This window comes from Barbus barbus (genome assembly GCF_936440315.1).
Source record: "Barbus barbus genome assembly, chromosome: 16".
Lineage (NCBI taxonomy): Eukaryota > Metazoa > Chordata > Actinopteri > Cypriniformes > Cyprinidae > Barbus > Barbus barbus.
The window spans coordinates 8559291-8579126 of record NC_136744.1 but is presented as its reverse complement, the minus strand read 5'-3'; the positions used below and the strand labels follow the sequence as shown (position 1 = coordinate 8579126).

The 19836-nt window shown below is 36.9% G+C and overlaps 1 protein-coding gene across 6 annotated transcripts in view; it reads left to right on the top strand.

Moving 5' to 3' along the window:
• Positions 1-19836, top strand: part of LOC306882000 (uncharacterized protein) — a 96962-nt gene that overhangs the window by 31912 nt on the left and 45214 nt on the right. For 5 of the 6 annotated variants that reach the window (XM_079436416.1, XM_079436419.1, XM_079436417.1 and 2 more), the window contains exon 3: positions 19058-19084. The exons of the other annotated variant lie outside the window; for it this stretch is intronic. In XM_079436416.1, the coding sequence (XP_079292542.1) occupies positions 19058-19084 (27 nt within the window). The remainder of the gene's footprint in view (positions 1-19057; positions 19085-19836) is intronic. 6 annotated transcript variants of the gene reach the window in all.

Sequence of the window (19836 nt, the reverse complement as noted above, 5' to 3'; positions counted from 1 at the left end):
AATCCAAAAGTATTTTGGGCAGTTCACACCAAGGACTATAATAACTATAAAGTTTTAACAACACACAGGAACACTATCGCTGGAATCCCTTCCAGAACTTTTCCAGCAAGTTTTTCATGCTTATGAATAATACAAATATTGACAGCCAATCAAAATCCACCCAACTTGATTTTAAATGACCATTTAAAGTGGCAGATGACACAACTTCAGTGTGCGCTTTTAATATACAATATTATTGTCATATGTGTGGATGCTAATTTGACGTGAGAGTACGACATTAGAAAGAGTAAATTATGACAAATGATTTATTTTTCAATAGCAAAGCAGGATTTTAAAAAAAAGAGGTGGGTCAACTTGTGATTTCAAAAATCCAATTTGCTTTATCAAAATACTGGTCTTGCCACTGAATTTATAGTATCCATCAAATACTCCATCACAGCTTTCTCTAGTTCCCTCAACTTAGGTGTGAGTGATGCAAAACAGTCCTCGCCACTGTTATTCATGTAAATATATTTACCCTGGTATAAAAGAGTAAAGGCAGTAGAAGTAGAACCTTCCATTAACACATTAATAATACCGTTGGCAAGATGGTATGAGTTCAACTGAGTTTTCTCATAGAAAATTTTGTACGCAAAGTCTACTTTGAAAGTTCTCAAAGGAAAGCTCAGCTAGTTAAAACAAAGTAGTTGTACACGTTTCTCACATATTGTTCAGTCTGGATAAAGTTTGTGATCTTTGTGACTTTCTGTGACTCTTTGGTTTTGTGCCACTGAATATTATTTTGAGGTGTAATAGAGAAGGGTGTTGAAAAGTTCTCTGTCCTCGTCAACAGGCCATAACTTTGGCGTAAAGATCCGAGTGCACCGCAGCAACAATTTACAAGCGCATTACACGTGCCTCGTATTTGATTATTTGGGGTTTTGCTTCAGTTTAGTCTCGCTTCACTTTGGTTCCCAAATGTAAATCTTAGATGAATGGGAGTTACAACACCATGCTTACCAGCTTTGGGTTTGGGGAACAGAGGAATGTCGGAATTTCAGTCACTCTTGACTCGTTGGATGCTGTTCTGTGTTTGTGGCTGAGCCTGTTTCTCTCATTTGAGTTCGTAACATATAACGGAAACACAATCCTTTGTGATTTCTCCCATTTATTCCGGTTTACTTTTTGTTTGGGCATGTCATCCCTCACCAAGACTAGGTTTATTATAATGTCCTGTTTTGGTTTATTTGTACATGCTGCTGACTGGGGAACAAACTTGAGGTTTCTGTAAGAGGTGAAGTGATGTACAATTGCCCCAAACCTTTATAGGTTTTTTACATCTGCTGAGTGTTGACTGTTTTATTTTTTTGTATAACTTTACATGCATTCCACAATTTGGAAAGTACTCTACTTCCATTGTGGCACACATGGAATTCAGATCAGGGGAAAAACGTAAATTGGGGGAACTTGGCTTATCATAAAAATGCATTTTACATGTTTAGTTCTTTTTTCTTTGCAAGATATACTCTTTCATTAGGGTTGCAGATATACATTACTCTTCTCATTAAATAAGACTTGAGTTGCTCTACTAACTTTTTTGTTGAACCGATTTCTGTTCTGGTGATGTTAATTGATTTAATCTGTGATGAAATGAAGAAAACTTGTAAATGTTGTAATTGCCACCCTAGTGAAAAACATATTCTCAGAATTGTATTTATTTTGTCCTAAGGATACTACAAATACATATTTATGTGCTTAATAAAAATACCCTGCAATTGTAGTTTTGTTATACTAAACTGGTATACTTAAAGTCTGCTAAATCGGAACAAACAATTTCGTGCTTAATGCACTTTAATTTTGCAGAAGTAGTGCTGAGGTCCAATTAAAGATGTACTTAAGTATATTTGATTGTGTTAAAGTGGAACTATTTCAAGTATACTTCAGATACACTTTAAATATCTTGCATTTAAAAACTGATTTTATTTAGAGATCATATAATCCTCATCAATAGTGACAATGAAACACATTTTAAGTATAATATTAAGAAATGTGCATTGTGCTAAAGTGGTACTCCAACTATAGTTTAATATTATACAGAGTTGATATTATACAGAGATCATACAATAATTTTTAATAGTGAAATTTAAACACATGCTATAGAAAGAAAATGCATAAAGAAATACTCCAAATAAAGTTTAATTATAATTTTATCAGTAGAAAATTGTAATAAACATGTCAATGGATTTGAATTATATTTAATATGACAAAAATGTATATATATTATATGCATTTACCAGTAATTTACCATAAAATACTAGGAATTCTAGACTTACATATTCACAGAAAACAAACAAAGAAACAAAACAAACTAAACAAATGAGAATTTGAAGAGAATCAAAATGGTTCAAATGGTTCTTTGAAGAAAACATTCATCGGGGAATCTCATTGCTGTGAAAACCCCCTTTTGGAATTTCTAAGAGTGAACTTCCATATTTTGTTTCCGACTTAAATGCGTGACAAGTCTAAATAATGACTGACCAATTTGTAAGTATAGGAGTTTCTTGGCTGTACTTGAAAACAGCACAATTCCATGTTTGCTGACCGCATAATTGTTGCACTCACCCAGTCTGTCACTTTTTCTATGTCCTCATCACCACCATGCGTGAGTATTGAAGGTGCTGTATGCATTGTGTTTTTTTTATATACATAACATGTCCCTGATTATTTCAGGTATGGTACAGATATACAAAGCAGCCCTTAAATATGTAGTAAATATGTAGTAATATGCCTAGTAACCCAACCTTAGTCCCGTTAACAATGTCAGCACATGCCTATTCTAATGTGTTTTTAGCTGTGTAATGTTTATTTCAACAGTTCTGCTTTTGTAATCAGCCGACAAGCTGCATTTATTTGATGGCCACTTTCGCCACACCAGCCACGGTGTGTGTTGAGAGCCGCTGGCTAAACGCCAGCCCTGTAACACACATGGTAAAGACATTGAGCTGCTGCCTGTTTATTTCAGCAATGCCACTGAAATCTCCTTGTCAGGCTTCTGTTTTAATAACTCTTGGCATGGCATGCCTTTTTACCCTCAGTAACCCAATATCGGCGGACGCCGGCTCTCTGAGCTCTCATCGCACTTCATTTTTTCGCTCTTGGCCGCAGCGTGAATGGGAGCGGTAAAACCCTCAGCGTGTAGGTCCTATGGGAGCTCAGCAGTCTGCAGTTTTTCGCTTAACCGATGTGACAAAGCTCAATAACGGATTTGTCTGCTTCGAGTCTTGGGAGAAAGCTGACGCCATGTTGGGGAAACCTCCCCTTTTTAAGTCCGTCTTTAAATTGCCTTTTAAGAATGTGTGGTAAGTAGCAAAGCTATACAGATTGTTTGCAATTATGATGTCAGTATTAATAAACGTGTTGTTTCATCATTCTGATGAATTGTGTTTTTTCCTTTCATGCGAGTGTACTTTAGGTCAGATCTTTTTTCAAAACAGACACACTAATCTTGCCCTTTTAACACCGTGTTCATATAGTTCTCGCATTCAGCACTCCCAAAGGTCAAAGGTGGGCTCACAAGCGTATGCATCGCAATTACAATTGTCAAGGCAAAAGCATAAAACATCCCTTAGGCTTCCTCTAAAGTGTCAGATTTTCTGTTCTGCAGTAGTGAAGGTGTTGGTTTAACCTTTCCCTGACGGCCATTTGTCTTGTGTAAGTAACGTGTTTGTTGCTTTGGAGGTTATGAGGTGCAAGGAAACAAGATTTTAAATCATGCTGCAGTTAATATAAATAGGTAAATGGTATTTAATACCTTGTGCACATTTTTTTTTTTTTCTCCCACGTTTGAAGGTGTAACCTTTGCCTGGCCAGAGCACACACATACTCACACACACACACAAAAAATGGTAGCACTGTAAAACATCAATTTAAGCCTAGTCAGAAACCTACACTTATTCATTACATCAGCAGGTGACTGAATGATCACAAAAATGCCAAGCTGGCATCCTAATATGGTTAGCAGTCATATATGTTTTTTTTTTTTTTTTTTTTTAGAAAATCAGTTATGGTTTACTATTGGGTGAATAGTGTGTCACCTAATTAATATTCATGAGCCAAGCTGGTAGTGATATCGATTTCAGACTATTTATTATTTAACAATCTTGATTTTGTTTCGTAAAATCCCAAGATTCATCTTTTACTCTGCCAGTGTTTTCTTTTTTGATTCCAGTTTGTTGAATGGCAGTCATTTCACATTTTGAGTTATTTTTAGTTGTGCTGAATAAGCCCAGACGAGACTTTCTCCGTTGTTACTACCCACACAACCTGTCTTCTGACACTCATCCTGCTTATTGGGCAGAGATCCCAATTCACACCGGATATCTTCACACCATAAAGGCTGTTTGATGCTTTCTCACTGTTACAGTGAGCATCTGACACTCTGCAAGCAGCTTTGAGGTTAGCGGGTACATTCAGCATTCCCCTGGTTAGTTCACTGTGGGTCAAGATTGATCATAATTTTGAAGAATTGCTTTATAAAGTGGCATATTTGAAAGTTTAAAGTGTGAACACATTTCTAGAACTTGACTGTAACATACGTCCACACACATGCACACATTTTTTTCATTTCATAGCACTTTTGCTACTGAAGTATACTGTAATGACTTCAGCATCTGTGAGGGCTGGCAGGTGTTAATGCAATTCTTTCTTTATAATCTGGATTTTATTTGTCATAGATAAAATGACCTCAGGGCCAGTAACAGAGGATTTTTCCGATGGGTGTGGATAAAAAAAATGGAATTCAGTCGCTCTCAGTGGCCTTATTGAGATTCCTGACGCTTCAAATCCCTCCTGTTTCTGCTAATGAAGTCAAACGCTTGTCCTCCTGGCTTTGCCTCCCTGATTCATTGAGCAGGACCCAGCAAAGGTTCAGAGAAAATAAAAGCCAACCATGTCAGCCTAACTGAAATGTGGATCTCAATTCAGAGGAAATAAGACAAACTCTATTTAAACCAAATGCCCCTTGCACTTCCTGACCACACTTTTATTGTACATCATGGCCCAAAGAACTTCAGCCCTTGATGAATCATCTTACACTACTACTTTGTTTATTTTAATCTGGCAATTCAACTAACAAGATATGTGGTGCTTGCAGGATAATTAATAAACATTTACAGCTTGACCTTAATAGAAGGTGAAGAGTGCCACTTAAAAAAAATAAAATAAAAAATAAAATGAATCAATGATCAGTCTATTATTTTAACATAAAACTGTAAATCGATAAAGTACTTAAACACTAAAAAATTTGTATCAGTTGCTTTTGTGTGTGAACTCTCTACATTTATTAACAAGCAAATTCTTAAAAAAAAAAAACATTTTAAAATAAACTATTAATTGTAATTCCTTTATTGCCTTGCATTTTATTGAAATTAAGTTTTGATTATATATTTAATAGTTATGACACAATTTATTTGTCTAATTATTTTTCTGTTACATTTAACATTCTTTGGCAAATTAAATACAATTTAAATTAGTTTATTGTCAATTTTATAAGTGATTTATATGCTTTTTTTTAAGTGTCCTCCATAAAGTTATAAGTTGTTCAAAAAATGGTTGTTCTGTTGAAAAGACCAGCATGGATCATCAGCATCTCATGTCTTATTTTGCACACTTGTCTCTAGCAAGGGATGCTGATGTGCTGGTGTCCCCACTTAACAAGCTTAACCGGTAAGACTTCCTTGGTTATGCCAACATTGCTGATCAGCTCGAGCCAGCATAAACCAGCCTGGAAATTCATGCTGACCCACATTGGTCTTTTCAGCAGACCAGGAAATGGTAATGGCTCCGTTGGCCGTTTCTCAGATTTCTAATCATGACTGAATTTCTTTAGGGCCAAATTTCAATCGATGACTATCTAAATCACCAATTTAGATGGAAAAACAGCCAACGAAAACTCACAGAAAGATTTATGTGGTGCTCCAATTCTCCACTTCACCACCCGGTACAACTGGAGTAGGAAACCTTTCTTCTACCCAGAATGAAGGAGATGGGGTTCAATTTTTTGATGTATATTTTTTCCTCCTGGGAGCAATTTGGGAGAATAATGGTAAAGTCAGGGTAATAGTGGTTTTTCTGGCATCATCACAAAAGCGTCTTTGTAGTGATCTCCTGTAAGTGGCTCACCGTAATTATTTAATCCCGGACGTAATGGGGCACTTTTTCTGCTCCAGGGATTGCTGGGGAAAATATTTCTCCACCTAGCCACATTTTGGCATACGAATGAATAAGAGCTCTGCACCAATTCAGGCTTTCTGGGAATGCTGCAATTGGCCAGAAGTACAGTATACAGAGTGAGGCGTATGTTGACTTGGCTTACAAACGTGTGCCCTTAAGAAAACTCACAAAGTTATTTTCCCAGCCTTCTAATGCTGTATGTCTCCTTTCTTATTTTTATAAGCAAAATACTGTGTTGCTTTTGAACCTATTGTATGCGCGTCACATGTTTTTTATTGACCGGTAGGTGCAAGTGTAGTCAAGCGTTTGCCAAACTCTTTCAGCAGAGAACTGGCTGGTGTGCTTCTGAATCGCCGTTCCTCGTGGTATGAGGTTAGCACAGCAGCAGCCAAGAGCGAGAATGAAAAATGTCTTGTGCTGTGATCCTTTTTCAAACTGTGACTGCAGTTTAACGAGGCAACAAAGCGGCGAGGGATCGTCGTGAATGGGCCAACTGTCATCAGTGGGCAGACGGGAGCAGACACACCGCTGTTTGGCTCCTGTAACCTCTTTGGAGTGGGAGATGTCAGTCATCTGGATTGCACCGGGTTCAGCACGGGTTGGGGTGTGTGATGGACTGTACGTTTCGCTAGGCTTGAAACTTTTGTGGACCTATCGGAACTTGATAGGGCCTTTGTTTAAGGTTTATTGGTTCCCTTAGGATACTAGAGGTGCATGGAGCACCACATCCCTTTTTCAAAGAAGTCAACTAATCTTCTCGGCCTTCTGGAATTGCCACATAACCGTATTTTTATTTGGAGACCAAGAGAACTTACATTTGACAAGGTTATATATAACAGTTGTGAAAAGTCATGAAATGTGTGCAGTGATTTTTCCAGATTTCAAAAGGTATGGGGGGAAGCCTTTGTTCAACTTAATAGACAAAAGTGCATACGTTCATTTCTTTTCTTTTGTCCGCCACACAACCCAAAGCAGAATTAGCTTATTTCTAAAATTGTAGATTATAGTTTATGAATTGCTCCATCTATAAATTATTTTCTGTTTTAAATGTTTTTTATAATTTAAATAATAGTTTAAATTTTACAATGCATTTTACAATTCATTTTATTTTGTATATTGTATATATTCATTTTGTGTATTGACATATATAAAATGTATGTGACATACATGGTACTTAAACAAACATAGTTAAAATTCCCAAGTAATCCAATAGTGCATTGGAATGCTGAACATCAAAATATATTTTATTACGATTTAAGACAGATTTATTTTTCTATATTTTAAGATTAGTTTTTATGCAAAATTTTACATGCCTAAATGTGTGCCATACATACTTTATATACGAAACACTTAACACTGAACACTAAGGAATAGTTCTGCCAAAAATAAAAATTCTGTCATCATTTATGTATTCTTATGTTGTTCAAAATCAGAATCAGAATCAGAATGAGCTTTATTTGCCAGGTATGTTTACACATACAAGGAATTTGCTTTCGTGACAGAAGCTCCCGGCAGTGCAACAGAATGACAGTGACGGAACAAAAAACACACATAATAAAAGAATAAAAATAGAACAAGTAAATAGGGAATAACAATATACAAATTGACAGTTGAATGTACAGGTGTAATACAATAGACAGTTTTGTATGTATATTATGTGCAAATTCGAAATGTAAACTAAGTATGTGTGTTAGATAAGTTCCAAACCTCTATGACTACTTCTACAGAAAAAAAAAAAAGTTATTTTAGTTATTTTAAAAAGACTGTTGGTTGTCTCGCGTAGCCAGACCTTCAGACTAACTGCTGAAGGTCTGGAATCTATGGCAGCTTTCATTGGCAAAGGCCCGCTCATGAGGCCGTTTGACCGACATGTCAAACAACCAATCACAGTTCGTTTCGTTCAGCGTCACGTTTCGGGGTGTGGAAATGTCGCCACAATAACAGACCGGTGTGTAAAACTCTCGGACGTATTTTAAAGATTCTATGCCGGGAACTTGAAATATTTCACATATTTTTGAAAATCCAGCGTTTAGTCGACCTGATAAGCGCTCATCGTCACAGTTGTAAACATGACAGCTTTCTTCTTTCGTGAGGGGGTTTGGCGTCAAGGCATCTTTGATTCCAGGCGGAACATTAAATAACGCGACACACACGTCTCCCGGAAATCCTGTATAATTCAACAAATCAGAGGATGACTTCGAAACTCCTGAAGTGTTTCCACTTTTGTGTGCCATATGCATCAGATGTTCAGCCAACGTTCCATGGACGTGACGTCTGAGGCTGAGACTAGACCGTTGGTAGCCAAACAGTTTTGCTTCCATTTGATTTTAATTGCATGGAAAAATCTTTAGATATCTTTTTTGTATGTTCCGCAGAAGAAAGTCAGGCGTGGGTCTGCTTGAGAAAGTAAATAATGACTCATTTTTGTTGTACTATCTCATTTAGGACATAATTTTGCCTCACGGAAGCAGTGATGTGTTCTTACACTAAAGTTGTCCGTGCATGAAAAGCTGCCCATGCTTTGTTAGCCCAACATTTGCTGTTTTATTAATATCCCTGTCTCATCCTTTGCTTGGACTTTTGCTGTGCTGCGTTTGCAGTTTGGAGGTCTGGAAGCTGAAATATTCATTCTTGGGCACTATGGCATGTGTTCGGGGCACTCAGAGGACAGAGCATTTGGAGAAATTGGCAGATGATAAGGGGAGTGGAGCTGGCAATGGATGGGTATTTTGGGCTGTATGGTATTCCTGAGGTTATTCCTGGGTCTATATAACAGAGCCCAGATCCTAAGATAGTGTCCTTGCTGGCTTGAGTAAGTGGGCCTACAAATGGTTCAGTGTGATCCGGACATATTTTTGTGAGAAAAAATACCAAAATATTACCATTGGATGCAATTATAGCACCATTGTGCTGCCACAAGGTCTATCCAGTACTGGACATTTTTTTGGAGGGAAAATGATACCAAGAATTATGAATCTACAGTATTTGGATCATCATAGTTCAATATTCAGAGTTCAATACTATGAAACGAGGTGGGGCGGGTGGCTCGGGTGCCTTCGTGTCAGCATGCAACAGAAGATCTCCATTTCCTATCACTTTCCAGTCCTCTTGCATAAGGCCGGTAACAGGTGGTTGTGATATGCGGCTTGACATTAATACTTTAACTGACATAGCACTGCCTAAACATTTAATGGAAGCATTAAACGTTCCTTGTGTTTATAGTTCAGTGTTGTTGTTGTGTGTTGCACCACACGCACTCTCACACAAACATACCCCTATAGACACGCATAGTTTTACACCTAGAGTCCTCTAGGCATCATCACATGGGGTATTTTTGACGCCCCGGCTCAGTTCGCCTTTGAATGAAGGTTGTCTGCAGAGCAGGAAGTTTACGCAAGTCCAGAATGCGTCAGGAATCAGAACACATGCTTCCACGTGTCTGTGTGCTCGGTTTCGGCTTTCACTTCAGGGCTTTAAGGCTCTCCACACCCAGTCTACCAAAGTGTCCACTCATCCTACTGCTGGCTGGGCTGTTGCAGTTTTTGACACGTTATCTGCTTCTTGCTGCAGCTGCTTGCCGTGACTCTGTGGTGATGTATTTTTAGCCCCGTTTTTGCCTTTAATTATTGCTGCCACGAGGAACTTGGTCCAAAGAACTGTCATGAAATTATTATACTACTGTGTTGCTTAGCAATAAAGCATTGTAATACAATTCTTGAATAGCTCTGCTAGTATAAATCACAGCAGGGAAAGGCTTTACTGTGGTGTGGAGCTATTGCTTGGGTCATTCAATATAAATGTAACTGTGGGACTAACTGTAGGTTGTTTTTCGATCAGGACCTCCTGGTTTGAGGGGAAAGAAAGGCCGTGATGGGGCTCCAGGTAGGTCTACAGTACGCATATGCCTGTGCCTGCAACGCCACTGCTGTTGTGCATAAGCTGCTACGTATGTGCACACCTAAAGCTTTCAATAGCAAAAGAAGCATGAAAACACAATCCTCCATTGAGATTTCAAAGCATTCAGAGATGCTTGGACTTTACAGAATATATTTAGAGAGAAACTGAGTCCTAGAGTAGAATCAGTGGTATTAATACAATATTTTGGACACAACATTTAAAGGTGTTTGGGGTCACATCCATCAAGATGGTATTTTTATAAAAGTCTATAGACTTGCCCACTCAGGAAGTGACTGTCTGACAGAGATAAAAGTGTATAATCACAGTTTGTTTAGCTTTTATTTATCATTTAGGGTAGGTTACCTAAATTGATTATTAATAGATAATCACAATACTAACTGGTGCCATGAATTCAAATAGTAGTGCAGAACTCTACAAACCTGTCAGAAAAATATGAAACTATTTTAAATTTAGGGGTAAGAACCTTTAAATGGACAACATTGTACCTTATCTACCCCTAAATGCTACATATTGTACCCTTGAGGTCCTACTATGAACCTTTTAGGTGTAAATAACTTTTGAGGTACTGTACCAGATGTACCGATAAATGTCAAATTTCTGCACATTTGATTTTTTTCTGACAGAAAATACTGTAGAAATAGCGTGATTTCATCCATTTTTGTTTCATCCAATATGTATTAGATGGTCAGTAAATGGACTGTAAGCATAGGTCTATAGGTGATTTGAGGCTGCTACTATACAACCTATAGATTCCTCAACATTTTGTGCGGATGAAGTGGTTTCATGTAAAGATTTATGGATCACATGGGTAAAATGAGAACGTTTATGATGACAAAAGATTGATCTGGAATGTTCAGAGAGCAATTCTTGCGTGACCACACATATTTTGTGTGTGTTGTTCACTCGTTCTTTCACATTATTCTTGCTTTTAGGCCTAAACAGGGCTTGCTGTCTCAGCAGCAGCTTTGATAAATGCCGGTTCTGATTTCTAAGAAAATACAGGCTTCTCAAAACAGGAAAGGAAAGAATAATGATGGACCCATAGGAAAGCTTTGTCACCGGTGTGACTGCACCATTACTTAAGGGTCCCATATTTAATGTACCAGTTTGACTGCAGAGCTCAGTCGAAATGTAGATCTTCTGCTTGTTGAAGAATTCGAGCTCATGTTTGCTCAAAACATTTCTCCTGCCGTAAACAATGGTTTTATTGGGACTTTTGTTCTCTCTTCCATGCATTATATAGTTATTTCTTAAGTCAAAGGTTCGTACTGTTACTCCCCCAAGTTTCTGGCCATGAATCAGAGAGGTGTTGCCTTTTCATACTCTTTAGAGGACAAAAAAAAAAAGGTTTTTGGATGAAAGAACCGGAAAGAAACCTTATGATTCTGGTCAGATTGTTCAATAGTTCTGTAACAAATTGCATCGACGGACTGGTTTCGTTCTTGCAGTTGTCCAGATATAATAAGTTCTGGATGATTTTAAGTGACATAAGTGGAAAAGATTTGTCATCAGCAATTTTGAGTTTGTTCTTCCTTAGAGCTTGAGTTGTTGAAGCTATGATCTCAGTTCTGCTGGATTGCTGTGTCTTGCTTAAAGGATGAACAAGAGGCTGTGCATCCTACTAATGCATGTGCTTATAATTTAAAATTATTTGCTTTTTGTAATACTTAAAATGGCTACTTAACTAATTTTAAATCAAGTTGCATTGTTCGTTTAAATTAGACATCCTTCCAGGCCCATATTATAATATTAAAGGACGAAACCTTTCAGTGCAACTAACCTGACCAGGTCCACATGGAATCTGCACTCTTGCATGTTCGTTTATTAAATATTAAAACATATTTTCATTATGCTTTCAGCAACCAATAAGAGTGTAGAAATCTTAATTCCATTTAACATATTTTCCTCAGGGTTTTAATCTATCCTGCGTTTTATCACTGTGAAAAACTTTGAACCTTTCTTGACTAATGATGTTAGTGAAATCTGCTTCCACTGTTTATTACGCTGCTAGTGTATGATTTAGCATTAGCTATGAAGGAGATGGACAGTTTGTGATGTCTGGGTGGGGTTCGCGTGCTCAGAAGGGGTGTGATTTATCTGTGCAGGCAGTCTTCCAGTGATGTGGCTTATTCTCCCACTCAGTTCTCAGTGGTCTGTTGCTTGGTGGGCTGACTGCTCATCCGTGGACCAGAGACAAGAAACACTTTCCCACAAAAAACTTTTCAGTCCTTTCATCAACTAAATTATAAACATATTTTTTAACACTGTATTTATGTGCCGAACCTATGCTGTGACGCACTTCACTAAACTACCTGCGTGTGAACTCTAATCTTCCTCAGAGGTTGTGTTACGGTAAGAGAAATCGGAGGTGGCGTTCATCAGTTCAGTCTGGGCTGGACTGCCAGGAAATTCACTTCAGATTCTGGTTGGACTACGCAAATTCAGACTTGCGTGACATTTTTTTTTTCCTGTTCTTGGGGAAATGAAATCTGTCAGGGTCAAATGTTTGATGTAATGTGCACATGGTCCAAACAAGATGATTTTTTCGAAATGACTAATCTGTCTTTCTCTCTGTTTTTATTGCAGGTCCTCCTGTAAGTAGATGTTGGTCCCTTTGTTGACTGGATTGTGGTAATGTGACCCAAACTCTGTGGCTTTCTGTGTATTTGTGTGTGTTTTGAGAGTGTGAATTTATCTTTCATGTGTTTCCTAATTGTCACTACTGATGGAGGGCTGATTACACGACTTCATTCATACAATGGAAACTGTTAGTTTAGTTTCCTTCTGACACACATACAAACACCCACACTGTCATCTGTCAGAAGAAGAGCTTTTGTTTTGTGCTAAAGGTGAAGTGTGCACATTTCTGATGTTGAGATACTTTATAAAATCCAGTTTAATGCAAAGAGATTCTGTGGTCTATCAAAACATTGATTGTTTTAAGCATTCTGAGCAGTCCAACATGGCAACACTGACTCAACCAGTAATGTGAATTAAGGGAAGGTTTATCTACAGAGGGGACGTGTTCTGGAGACTTGGATCATTATTTTTCAAGTTTTGTTTGGTGGCACAAAAATGACACGCTTCACCTTAAATCGCATGCCATTATCTTGGACATAGCTATGCATTCTTCTGGGAAGTTGGCCATGGATATAGAAGACGACAGCGTTGGCAGACACAACCTGTTCAACTTTATATATCTTTTGAGGGCTAATGTTACAGAATGAGGTTATAATGAGAAAGAAGGTCAAGAGAAATATATAGTAGAGGAGAAAAGAGAGTCGAGCAGTATAAAATTAGGTGCGGTTGGACAGCTGCTTCCCTGCAGTTAGAGGGAGAAGGTCGAGCTTAAGTGATTAATGAAATACCAGCAGCCACAGATAAACAGTGGCCACAGAAAAGACAAATCTCAAATGAGCTATCTTAACCTTTTTCCTAGAAAGAAGTGAGATTAAATAAAGAGAAAATTTAGTGTTCTGCTGAAACCTACTGTGAAAGTGATCCCAGTAATCCCACGTTTCTCCTCTAACATTTTAGAAGGCATCACTGTTTCAAGCTTGTTCTAAGATTTGCCAATATACCAAGTCATTTCTCATCAGACTGTCCATAAATCTATGACAGGTTCATTGTAAAAATGTGCCTAAACCTACATTTTTGCAAAACATATATACAAATATAGTTCATTACAGTTTCCAGCTGAAATTAACACTAGAGGCAGGAAAACATCAACACCTTTAACTTTTTTTTCACTAAAATTATAATTACAGGGGAAGATTATTGATTATTAAAGGCATTTTTTTTTTTGCGTGGTTCCTTGCACAGTACTATGCCATAACTTCATATGGCTACTATAGTTAATGATTTATAAACTATTAAAATTTTATGGTTGTATCACATAACCAGCTCCATATGTATGGATTTTCTGATGTGGTAAAGTTGCTTGGTAGCGCACCTGGTACGGAGCACTAGGGTATGAGTCTGTGAAACATGTAATAATAAAACAGATCAAAGACTTGTATAAGCAAGCTGAAATGGCATGGTTGCTTCAGCTGATACATTTTTATCTCACATAATAGTTACGTTTAGGGAAGGGTTTAATGTAGGGGATATATTATTTTCAAAAGCAATGGAGCATTGACCTTTTAGTGCCATTCACCTGACATTTAGTTTCTGAACTGTCACAATTATGTACAACCAATATAATAAAATTCACCTCTTTAGTTGTTAAATGTGCAAGAAGCTGCATAACAATCTTACAGAAATGTCACCACAGGCACGTTTTTTTCAGTGATCCTGGGTTGAAATTATCTGAGCTTTGCTTGTCACAATAATTTAATAGTACCGTACTCTTACTGTATGACAACAGTTGTCTCTTTTTTTCTAGGAAATGTCAGGAAAAACATTTGAGATAAATACTAAATGAACTCCATTAAAGGGATAGTTCACCAAAATAAGAAAATCTCTGTCATTTATTCATTGTTATAAAATATTCAATAATCATTGATGTTTTTATATCATTTAACCTCAAATCTGGCATGTCATGTCTTCATGAATGGACCACTTATTTGACTTTTTAAGTTGTTTTTTATGTGATTGTTGGAGCTCGGATGAGTCTGTCCGCTCTCCCTTTAATTCCCTTTTATTCCTTTTTTGGAGTGAACTGTTCCTTTAAGTCTCTGAGCTATGAAAGTGAAACTTATGAGCAATAAAATATCCCCGTGTGTGAGCACGTTCCACAGCCCAAAAACTCTCATATGTATACGAACATTCCAACACCTGCTCATATAACCCATAAATTGAAGGCAAATTGAGGAGAACTGAAAGACAGGTGAGGGAACTGTCAAACAATGCGTATAGTCTGTTAACCAACATTAAGTTGATATTTCTGCTGTTGTCAACTAAGAATGTTTAGAGATAGTTAGTGAATTCTTTTAATCAAGTCAGTCTTCTTTAAACAGGTTTGGTGATCTATTGGCAATCAGTGTCAGTAAGTCTTTAACTTCAGTGTTTGCTTTCAGTAGAAGGAGTCTAATCAATGGTCCAAGAGGGCCGTCCCATCACACTGACCTATGGCAATTCTTAGAAGAGTGTATACTGTAGATTATCCAACAAGAACACTAAGACAACACTTTTACTGATGTGATGGCAACTGTAAAACGTCACCAAATTGGCCTTTTCCTGTGTGTTGTAAGTGAATACTTTGAGAAGTTTAAATGCATGATAGTCTGTGGTTCTTCACAGGTCACCTCACAGGAACATAGCCTTTTGCCTGCTTTTGAGGCACGGCTGGCCTAACCCAGCCTTAAACAATTAGTAGTGACAGGAAACATTTTACATTGACAGAAAGCACATCAGTTAGTGTGTTGAAAACTCCTGAGGAACATTACACTGGTCAGTCTCAAGCACATGAACATAAGGATTGATACACTTGAAAATTAAGCGGTGGGAATCAGCAGGGACTTGTTGATAGAGTAATATATAATTTATGTTTAGTGTAAATTGTAAATTTTCTATCTCATTTATTTCTTATTTATCTGGAACAGACTTTGTGCTTTTTGAGCTTTTTGAATTTATATTTATAGGTCAGTCTGAGGTTGTGTTTACATAAAGAGAAAGTCCACTGTCTGTTGTGTACAGTGTAATAATGTCTGAAGAACAGCTCATGAAGAAGTCACTTTCAAGCCAAGCAGATCTGCGTGACCAACTTGAGCCCATTGTGAAATCTTTTGACTCCTGTTGAAGTGTTTGGATTTAGTCTTTGAAAATTTGCATATATCCGGTAAATTTACACAATTTTACACTGGGCCCAAAATTGCATACTTTCTGAATAAGTAATTACTTTACGACATTCTAAATAGCATGAATGTGCGTAGTGCGAATGAAATCTGAACGTACTACATTGTCATGTGACCAACCAGTGTCAGTTGCATCACTTCACAGCTGTTCACAAGCCCTGTCCCTTAGCCTTATGGGATAGTAAAGCATCCTTTGGATGCACATTTCAGAAGTAGTAAGTCATCCAGTTACTTTTTTGCCTATTTTTTAAGAATACTATGCATACTACTCATTTCACATACTAAGAAGTAGGCATATTTAGATGCCGGGTTAGTAAATTCTCCAAAAATATTAAGTTACAACTAAAAATAAAAAGTCTTGGCATTGTAATAATGACATAGTATTGTGAGGTAAAACATCATAATACTTTATGCTGTTTTGCTTAGCATAAAGAACAGCATAATTAAATAGGTTTTCCCAAGTGATATACTTGCTGAATTCAGCATTTTTCAGTATTTTTACTGCATGTGATCTGTAAGTGCCCTGTGTCCGCTGAATATATCTTATCCTTGCAATGTTGGACTCTAGGGAAGCATTCACTCCCGTTTCCCTCTGGGGAGCCCCTTCATTTACCCAGCAGTGCTGTGGGCTAAATGAGAGCCACATGTACCCTGCTACCGTGGATCACAAATGAAGTGTTCTTCCGGTGGGTGACCTCTGACCTCGCCAGACGCTCCTTTGGGGCAGCCTGAGCAGTGCCCAGCAGGCCTCACTGGCCTGTTCCCACTCAGCACCTGGGCCTGCACCTTAGACCTGCTTCACATACTTCAACACATTCATATACATACGGCACATGTAGACCAGCTTACTCATACACACGCAGACCACTACACACACTCCTGATCTCAGCAACTTTCAGCCGAGTTCTGTTCCTCTCTCTACACACCACTGCTTATAAACCTCCGGTCCAGCTGCGTCCCGCTCTCATATATGTTACACCACTGCTCTGCCACATGTGTGCCTTCTGAACCTAAAGATCCTACTAATGGCCTTTCATTGTTTCCCACACACTTCAACAGTCTGCATTCAGTGACACACACACTAGATTTAAAGAGAGCAGGCATTTTGTGATTACCGTTACAGAAATGCAAAATCTTGTTTTTTGGTCTCTTACAGTAAAGATTGCAATATATTATGAATACATTAAAAATTGTTTACTGGTTATTTACTTTGAACGATAATGCTGTTTTATGTGTACACTAATGTTAAAAAATTGTATGTAAGTATGATTTTTAAATGTTTTTGAAAAAAAAGTCTCTTCTGCTTTCCAAGTCTGCATTTATTTGATCAAAAATGCATTAAAACATAGTGAAATATTATTACAATTTAAAATAACAGTTTTTTTATATGAGTATTTATATGAGTATCAGCTTAATATGCAACAGTTGTGCTGCTTAATAAATAGCATTTATTTGAAATACAAATCTTTCGTAACATTATAAATGTCTGTAATGTCACTTTTGATCAATTTAATGCATCCTTGCTGAATAAAAGTATTAATTTCTAAAAAAAAAAAAAAAAAAAAAATCATACTCCAAATAACTCAGGGTAACGATATTATAGCCCAACGATATGATCTACACCTAAACATGAACCTTAAGCAAATCTGTGTAAAAATCAGTGTTCAACAGGTTTTACTATAGTAAGGACATTTTGGACCTCACAAGTACAGTTCAAACTTTACACAGCACACACATGTTGGGAAGTATTTAATATACATAATAATTAAATAATAATAAAAAAAATAAAATACTTTTGATTGATTGATTTTTTTTTTTTTTTTTTTTTATTCTTCCTGCATTGATTAAAAATGTATTATTATTATTATTTATTTATTATTTAATTGGTCTGAATGGTGTATGGTCATATCAAAGCATACAGACAGAAGATAGTGCCATGGATGTTTTTGTCCGTCTGCAATAGTTTCCTCCCCTGGGCTACGGCTTGATAAATTGCTTCCCTCTCCGCACTGTAGTGCAAGAGGAAAGCCAACACACACGAACACTAGTATGCACTTCCACAGGCTCATGAAATGAGCTATAAATGCATCATCAGATAATGAAGAGCGTCACGGCGGTCTTAACAGAAAGGATCTTTTTTTGAATGATCAAGCAGCTCTCAGGTTTTTACCAATAATCCTCTGCAATGAAAAATGTACAGTTTTTTTTTTTTTTTTCACAGCGGAATGGTGCTCTGTGAAAGAAGTGAACTTGTTATTTGATTTGATTTAAACCAGAGCGATCTCCACAATCGACTCTGAAGTCAAGCATGAGATAAGGATTTTCAGCCAGCACCTTCATCTGTGAAACCATATGTTTCATGCATGCGTGGGCCTCTTAATGAACATCTTTTTTAATCAGACATGTGGTACTATTTAGTGTTCATGTTGGCACTAAATGCTTAGTATTAAATGCACTGAAATGGTCTTACTGAAATATAAATAGTGATATGTAATGACTTGAACTGAATTGACTTTCACACTGAAAAAAAGCTAAAAACTTCTATATAAACACCCTTAATAAAGATCAGACTGAAAAATATTCATATAATAAAGTTTTTTTGTTATTCTTTTAAGCAGAAACCACACAAAATTTATACTTAAAAAAAAATTTGTGTTAAAAATTAAAGTTAGCTTAATTTGAGATTTTCTGAAAATCTGTTTTATTACCTATATTTCTTCTGGAGTAAATGTGTCTTGTTTTCAGGGTGTTTATATTTTATTTTTACTGGGAAAATATACATTAAAATAATTTTCAAAGACAAATTTAAAGCCACTAAATAAAAGAAACATGTCATTATATTAAAAAAGATTTTCTGGGGTCCAAAGAAAATTCATTTGATGGTGTGGTAGTTTGCGTTTGTGGAATGCTTCTTTGGAGTGTTTTCCTGCTGCTACCTTTGAGCCTTGCCACAATTAAATTTAATGCTGCATCACAAAGTTCTTCAGTAAAATTGTTTTCACTATTCAATATTGAAATTGTAAAAGCAGACTGAATTTCATTATGGCTTGGCAGGGTGTTGTGTTCTTCTTAATCAGTATTGTTGACTGTTCTTCCTTTATTCTGTACCCACATTTCTCTCACCCCTTTTTCAGGGTCCACCTGGACGAGCAGGCTTTCCGGTAACTGTCTCATAACGTGTCCTATTGTCTGTCCATCTGTCTGTTTGGTTTTCTTGCACATTGCCTTTCTTTAGTAGTGTCTTTAAGAAGCTGTATCCAAACAATTCAACCTGAAACTTCAATATGAAAAATACTTAAGTCATATATTTTGCAGTATTTCATATATACAGCTTCTTTATTTGAACACACTGAGACCTCCTTTTAACCAAAGGACTGAGGATATACAACCAATATATGTACAGTAGTATATGTAGCTTATTTTCTTCAAAATGTATTTTAATATGACCAGTGGAGTCCAAAAGCCTACAGTATATGACTACATTGAAAATTTAATTTAGGAATAAAAACAAAACAAAAACAATAAAAGTTATGAAGTAAGATGTTTTTTTATGACATTGTTCATGCAATTTCAAATGATCTTGCATCCATTAGAACTCAAGATGCTCTTTATGCTCTTTAGATATAAAGAACATGATCATCAGGTTTCAGTCCATAGTTATGCTTGTAATATGATTTGTAATGGAAAAAGCATTAAATGAGGAAGCAATTCAAAGTGGTCTCAGACTTTTAGACCCCACTGAACATCCCCCTAAACCAGATAAGCTAAGCTAGGCTTAATGTAACAAGTCTTTTAGCTAGGCTCAGTGGACGAGTCTCTATTTCCTTCAAGTTAGCACATTGTATTTTATACTTGATTGTATTCTCTCAGGCCCTTTGGTTCCTGTCTGGATCCACTCTTCCAAATTTCTCCT